The sequence below is a fragment of the Diaphorina citri genome, unplaced genomic scaffold, assembly GCF_000475195.1.
Source record: "Diaphorina citri unplaced genomic scaffold, Diaci psyllid genome assembly version 1.1 scaffold1156, whole genome shotgun sequence".
NCBI classification, from domain to species: Eukaryota; Metazoa; Arthropoda; class Insecta; order Hemiptera; family Psyllidae; genus Diaphorina; species Diaphorina citri.
This window is the reverse complement of record NW_007378585.1, coordinates 1-7,892: the sequence shown is the minus strand read 5'-3', so window position 1 is coordinate 7,892 and position 7,892 is coordinate 1. Positions and strand designations below refer to the sequence as shown.

Below are 7,892 nucleotides of genomic sequence, written 5' to 3'. Positions count from 1 at the left end.
ATTACAAGTACTGTCCTAAGCTTATTGACAAACTTTTACAGAAAAAGATCAAGAAAGAAAGAAAAGAAGAAAGAAAGGAAGAAAGAAAGGAAGAAAGAAAGGAAGAAAGAAAGAAAGGAAGAAAGAAAAAAGGAAAGAAGGAAAGAAAGGAAGAAAGAAAGAAAGACATCACGTGTAAGAAATTCCAAATTTCAAACAAGTAGGTAGGTAAAAGAAGTTACTTACTCAAAGGCAGATGCGAGGGGCATTCTGGCGGCTCTTGGAATGGGTGCTTGGACTCTCTTGAGGAGGGCGGCAGTGTGAGCCCTGATGTTTCGTACGTCATCATCAAAGTTCTGCGGTACAAGATGAGAAACTCGGGTTTAGAAGGGTTAAAACGAAACCCCCAGTTTATTTGAGGCCTATTGTCTTCATGTTTCTTGACAAGATAAAAAATCTTGATTTAGAAGGGTTAAAACGAGACTCTAAACTTGATTTGAGGCTCAATGTTCTTCGCTACAAGTTGAGAAATTTGGGTTTACAAGGGTTAAATTGAAGTCGAATGTTCTTTGATATGAAATGAGAAATTCTGGCAGAAAGGGGTTAACAAGTACTGTGTTGATAATTTGTATGGCCGCCTGAAAACTAATTGATTATGCAATGTGCACTGATTTATACAACTTGAATTTTTCTAATTTCTATTCAAAGCATGGCGTGGGTGTAGTAAGTATAAGTAGGGTGACTGTACCAGTAGTCGATCATTTTTCACGTTTTTAAGTTTCAATTAGCTCTGGTTCTATTCCCATGCAGCCAAAGTGATTGAGGAGTCAACTAAATGTTGAATCAATATTGATTTCTTGAATGTTCAATCAATATTATAAAAAATGCATTGAATAAATTTTGATATAATGTTGAAAGAATATTCATGTTGTTGTCGTTGTTGGATTAATTTTTCAACATTTATTCAATACGGATTCAATCTTGGCAAAATGGTGATGCTTAAAATTGCGCCATTTTGATTTTGATTATACATTATAACTATTATAAGAGAATTATAACCTACAAAAAGTACAAAATAAAAATGCGGTTGGTGTTTCAATTTCTAAATTTCTGATTTTTCATTTTCATAAGTCATAAGTGCATTTGATATGAGACCACTATATATTGAGTATGCAATGTGCAAGAAATAAAATATTAGTGGAGATGCCAAGTGAACACATCATATCGTAGGTACCTATCGGGTATCGGGTTTTGTTCTAAATATTATTTAGAACAAAACCCGATATTAAATATTAAATATTAAACCCCCTTCCAAGTCACCTGAATATTATAACTGTTCCTGTCAGGTCTACCTGATAGTGAGTGCCTTGCCTGAGCAACCCTACCGTTCTATTAGAACTAGGGCCCTAGCTTATTAAGCTCTTGCTGAACAGCTAAGAAAACAGTGATCCTGATTTTCATATCGTCTGAATACATTCCCCTCCTGACTTGTAAACAGTGCGCCTTTCCTGTTTTTCGTCCTCAGTTTTTGCCAGTTTTTTATTGGTTTTTGTGAGTTTTTTTGCAAGATTTTTTGCATAGTGACTTTTTAAGGGCTATTCTTTGCCCTAGTTGTGTAATTTCATAAGAAATCTCATTTTTTAACGCTTTAAAGACGTTCTAAGTGTCCAACTTTAGCTCCTACGCTGTGAAAATCTTCCCTGGTTACCATGGCAACCAAGATTGTTTATGAGAAGTAGCCCACGTCCGCTTGCCTGAGTTTTTCGCTCTAATAAAGCGTCCCGTTCTCCTATCGATTTTCGTTTCGCTCTATTGAAACAGTTTTCACATTTCCCGGAAAAATGTCCGCTCCCCGTTCTTATGGCTCCCTGTTCACATCCGAAAATTCTCCCGGTGTTTCTGGTGTTTCGCGCGAGTATAAACACAAGTTTTCCTCCAAGTTTTCTTCCAGCAATCATGCTGAGCCCTTGGTCTTATCAAAGAAGTGTGCAATAGTTCTCCCTAACGATGAGGCAACCACAGTTGATAAGTACTTCATTGCGGTTGGTGAAATCGTTGGATTCAAAAATATCGTGTATGGTGGGAAAACCGGTCAGCGCATGATTATGCATCTGATGAACGAGGAACTGGTAGAATCCTTCATCCAGGACCATGATCATGTCCTTATCAATGGCGAAAAGTTCCCTGTGAAAAAGTTGGTAAACCCTGGGTTTAAAATCCTGTTTAATCATGTAAACCCTAGCATCACCAATGATGTCCTGTACGCGGAGATTTCAAAATATGCTCACCCTGTTTCCCCAATGACTTATGTACACTCTGGCCTCCGTGACGAGAGATTGAGTCACATTTTCTCCTACAGGCGTCAGATTTTCGTACAAGACAAGGATGCGGTTCCTAACTCTATTACAGTTACCCAGAATGGCGAAACCAACACTATCTATCTCACTGTTGACAACATGAAATGTTATTCGTGTGGTCAAGAGGGACATGCAGTTAGAATGTGCCCCAACAGATCTCAACATCCCGCCCAGGATAGACTCACTAAAGAGCCTGAAGTCGAAAAATCCCCCGAAACACAAGATAAGGTGCCCCCTTCTACTTCTTCCTCCTCATTCCCTGATTTATTTGCTCCCTCCTTCTTCCCAGAACTGAAACAACCTACCATTTCCTTCTCTCCTCCTGCCAATATTGATCTCTTCCAGGAGTCCGAATTAAAACCTCTGGACGGAAATATCCCCTCCGAGACAATGAGTACCCAAGACTTGACCCCTGAAGCTTCAGCTGCCCAAAGCCAGGCTGATGAATTACCCAATGAGCCCATGGAACAAGACGAAAAGAGACGGGCCAAACGAGTTCATTGAAACAACCTACCATTTCCTTCTCTCCCCCTGCCAATATTGATCTCTTCCAGGAATCCGAATTAAAACCTCTGGACGGGAATATCCCCTCCGAGACAATGAGTACCCAAGACTTGACCCCTGTACCTTCAGCTGATCAAAACCAGGCCAATGAATTACCCAATGAGCCCATGGAACAAGATGAAAAGAAACGGGCCAAACGAGTTCACCCCTCAGTTGAGGCCACAAACAATATTGAGAAGAAGGTAAGAGTTGAAACAGAATTTCAAGAAGAGTTCTTGGAAGCCCTTGAGTCTTGCCTCATTGAGAATAAATCTAGTATCCCAAAAAGCGACATTCTAAGACTCTTCCGAGAATCCAAGAGCTCAAGAAACAAGGCGGCCGTTATTTCCCAATTTGGGTTCTGGAGAATAGTAAACAACACAACCTTTTTAACAACAAGACCATGAAACAATAACAGGAACATGAAACAACAACAAGAACATCAAATGAAGAAAACTTGAAATTCCTGGAAAAAAGGAAAATGATTAGGGCCATTTGTGAATGGTAATTTCAACTGGTTTCCATAGACAAAAAATAGAAATCAAAACTTACAAAACCTGGAAAAGAGAATTCGGATCAGCCATTTGTAAATGGTCATTCCAACATCCAACATGCTTGGACAAAACAAAAACATACAAAGTTCATTGCAATACCCTGTAGCGACTTGGAGCTATTTTGACAAAAAAATTTGGGGAAAAAATCTAAACTACCTAGGTGTATTCTCTAAAATTTGGAGAACAGTAAACAACACAACCTTTTTAACAACAAGACCATGAAACAATAACAGGAACATGAAACAACAACAAGAACATCAAATGACGAAAACGTAAAATTCCTGGAAAAAAGGAAAATGATTAGGGCCATTTGTAAATGATGGTCATTCCAACATCCAACATGCTTGGACAAAACAAAAACATACAAAGTCCATTGCAATACCCTGTAGCGACTTGGAGCTATTTTGACAAAAAAATTTGGGGAAAAAATCTAAACTAGGTGTATTCTCTAAAATTGCACTAATGTCCTTGCGAATTTATTCGAAGTAGTGATAATCTCTTAATCGACTAAATAGAAAAATAACAACAAGATAGAATATTCTTAAATATAGGTACTATGCTTTCAAAATAGCTCTTGTAATTTACGGATGACTTGGGTTCTTACAAATTACTTAATTTTTTCAAAACCAGGTCAAAAAATCATTGCCCAATTTCTCTCAATAGAACCTTTCAATCACCCAGTAGAACATATCATACCTACTAATTGAAGGATTTTCTTTATTAATAGGTACAAACATTTAATGGAAGAAACATTCCCCTGTTTTTCTAAAGTTACTCAAATATGAAAGTCCTTTTCACACGTTTCCTAATCCTATAACCCACAAAAAGGGGTCCCCTACGATCATTTCAGAGATGGTTCAAACTACTAATAATAATATATTATATATAAAGATATACGTCGAAACAACATGATCAATAGTAAAGAAGTTTGTAGGACGTCGTGCAAGTGTTGCCAGACTCACTTGATACTTTGTGACGCGTTGGAATGACCATGGCTCGGCCGTGGGCGCCTAGAAAAACGACGGAAACGGGTTAACGGCCAACGAAAACGGTTTCTAGAGTCCTAGGGACATATTATAAGTTTATAAAAAATTGATAATATCTATGAGCTAAAATATGTAGGTATACCTACTATAATAATTTTAAAGTTCCAACTTCTTTAGAGGAAGAGAGAGAAAAGAGAATAGAGAGAGATCAAAGTCTCCTTGATTTTATCCCAAGGAAATAAGAAAGAACTTGAAAGACCTGCTGGGCTGAAACCAAAAATGGTTCAAAAATACAACCTATAACTTATAACCTGGATACACTGAGAAAAAAATTACTGATAGGGGCACCAAAAGCCAAAAGTGTTGGGAGACTTAGGGAACCCTAGTTTTCTTCTTTAGCTGACGAAATCAAAAGACTCACCAATATTGTGGTAGGCCTTCTCATGGATTTCGGGGTAGTGGGTCATTCTCTCTACGACCCTGTTGATGTTGTTTCTCGGAGAAAGCATCGTGCTGATGTAAGCATCGGATTGTGATGCGATCTGGGATGGCAGTTTCGATGTGACTGAAAACCAGAAGGGGAAGCAAAATGAAAATATTGGAATATCTTGAAAAATGGAGAGGATAATCTGGAAAAATATTTTAAATTATAACCCTTCGGAGACTATGGTAGCATGGAGAGTTCACTTAAACTTTAAAGGTTTGACTGGACCATTTGGGCCAGAAATTGATTCATATCACGGGAGATTCTTCTTTCAAACATTTTCGTAAAGTATTGAACTATTTTCTTGCTCAAAAGATTGGTCTGGCCATCCAGAGAGGAAACGCTGCATGCATCATAGGGTACCTATTGTGGTAGGCCTTCTCATGGATCTCGGGGTAGTGGGTCATTCTCTCTACGACCCTGTTGATGTTGTTTCTCGGAGAAAGCATCGTTCTGATGTAAGCATCGGATGTGATGCGATCTGGGATGGCAGTTTCGATGTGACTGAAAACCAGAAGGGGAAGTCAAAATGAAAATATTGGAATATCTCGAAAAATATCTCACTGTGGAGAGGATAATCTTGAAAAATATTTAGAATTTTAACCCTTCGGAGACTAGGAGAGTTTACTTAAAGGTTTGGCTGGACCATTTGGACAAGAAATTGATTCACATCACGGAAGAATCTTGTTTCAAACATTTTCTGGCTCAAGAGATTGGTCTGGCCGTCCAAAGAGAAAACGCTGCATGAAGTCAAATTCAGTACTGTGCCAAGCACAAAATCGTAAAATTTCTACATATATTTTTGATTGAGTCCGCGGTCTGCGTTGTTTTCTTCCTTCCTCTCTTAGGTCGATACCACATTCTGAATTGAAACTTGGTTTAAGATAAACTATTGTATTTATGAATCTGATTGACTAATTTAAAATTTTTAGCCAGTTTCTTTAATCCAAATGTTTAAACTAGAATGTGGTCCCGGATGTTTATTTCTATGAATGCCTGGCTTTAAGTCAAATTATGCAATGTGCCAAGCACAAAATCGTAAAATTTCTATATTTTTTGATTCTTAGGTCGATACCACATTCTGAGTTGAAACTTGGTTTAAGTTAAACTATTGTATTTATGAATCTGATTGACTAATTTAAAATTTTTAGTCAGTTTCTTTAATCCAAATGTTTAAACTAGAATGTAGTCCCGGATAATGGTTGTACAAAATACAAATATTCTTTCAAGAAGAGCTATAGGGAACAACTGTTTTAGTCAGTATTGAATATTGTTTGAATAAATGAGGACCGCATAATAATGAGGGATCTGTAATTTATATATTTTTTTTCTTCTTTTCCCTCAAGTTATTAGGTATTTTATTCCATTATTTTACTAGCAACTCTTTATACCTAGGTAGTCTATCAGCAAATTCGTGTACCTAAACCTACCTATTTACAAATTTGGGAAAATGTTGACAGGTTTAATTCTGAGAATGGTCCAAATTTTTGAAGCCTTGCCTACAGTAAAGGGGAAAACTTGAGCTTTAGGGGCCCGGGCCCCCTTCCTCGGGTCCAAAATTATTATTGCATAATTTGTGAAACATTATTTCTATGAATGCCCGGCTTCAAGTCTAATTATGCAATGTGCCAAGCACAAAATCGTAAAATTTCCATATTTGATTGAGTCCGCGGTCTGCGTTGTTTTCTTCCTTCCTCTCTCTGGTCGATACCACATTCTGAGTTGAAACTTGGTTTAAGATAAACTATTGTATTTATGAATCGGATTGACTAATTTAAAATTTTTAGTCAGTTTCTTTAATCCAAATGTTCAAACTAGAATGTGGTCCCGGATAATGGTTGTACAAATGTACAGGAAGTTAGGAAGGTATGCCATAACTAACTTCACTTATGTTTGGTGGATGGTGGTAGCTAAATGCCATTTAGGGATAAGCTTTTTTTTATGAAGGCACCTAACGTACCGCAGCTCCTTTTTACTTTCCTTGTCTATAAAGAAGGAAAGTAATGTACATAGGTAATGGGCTGATTTTTCGTTCGGTTAAAAAAAGCAAACTAGGATCAAAAGGGAAAGTCGACACTCGAAAAAAATTAGACAAGTCTACTGAGGAAAAATATTAATATTTTTGGTTATATTGAATTTAATTTTAAATTTGGTAAGTCAAAATGTGGGTGGCAAATAAAAAAGTGAAATTTTATTGAAAACTACAGGCAAAAAAACAAAAAGAGTGTCTGTATCTACATCGGAAAAATATTCACCTTATTCCTGTGTCGATCGTGTTAGTCGTATGAAAAAATCGAATAAAAAGGGCTCAAAAAACTCTGCCTTGATGATGTTATATTTTAACAGAGTTTTGAAACCCATACTCAAAATGATACAAGTGAACTCTACAAATTTTATGCGGGTTTGCTATTAACATTCACATTTCGTGTAACATTGACACAATCATGATATTTCCTCAAGCTATGACTGTTTCAGATAGGGGGGGCTTTGTTCATTTTGTAAGTCACAAATCTTTTAAGTTCGGTCCAAATAAATGTTTATATCAACTATTGTCACATTGGGTCTTTTAGTCTTAAACGACAGACGTGACGATCGACGGTATAAAAATAAGAAGGTAAACATATTAAAGTCAACAAACATGCACCACATAGAACGTAAAGTGTGTGGGAATTCCAAATCCCTTTTTGGTGTACGTATGTATTCAGGTGCTGAAAATGGAGAACAGAGGGTAAAACTCTAGGAGGTCTCTTTCATAGTAAACTGGAGAAGCTCTTCTCCCTAAGGTCTTTTAGCAAATAATAATAATAATAATAGTGCTTATTTATACTGCTCGCATAGGACTGAAAAGTCCCTTTACTCCAGCAGTAGGCTACTACTATTATTGTGGTCAAATTCTCAAATTATATTTATGAAATTCCATACCTCGGCTGGGATTGAACCCATGCCCTCCTGTTTACCAGGCGAGCGCCTTGACCACTACACCACCGAG

The 7,892-nt window shown here is 37.2% G+C and overlaps 1 protein-coding gene across 2 annotated transcripts in view; it reads right to left on the bottom strand.

The window, feature by feature from the left end:
* Positions 1-4,991, bottom strand: part of LOC103514494 (uncharacterized abhydrolase domain-containing protein DDB_G0269086-like) — a 19,252-nt gene extending 14,261 nt beyond the window's left edge. Inside the window, exons 1-2 of one of the 2 annotated variants that reach the window (XM_017446246.2) lie at positions 4,841-4,988; positions 4,396-4,443 (exon numbers count right to left, since the gene is read on the bottom strand). In XM_017446246.2, the coding sequence (XP_017301735.1) occupies positions 4,396-4,443; positions 4,841-4,928 (136 nt within the window). In that variant the 5' untranslated portion in view covers positions 4,929-4,988. Of the gene's footprint in view, positions 1-4,395; positions 4,444-4,840 lie in introns of both variants that reach the window. The other variant, XM_008479379.3, reaches the window with a different exon arrangement.
* Between the last annotated feature and the right edge of the window lie 2,901 nt (positions 4,992-7,892).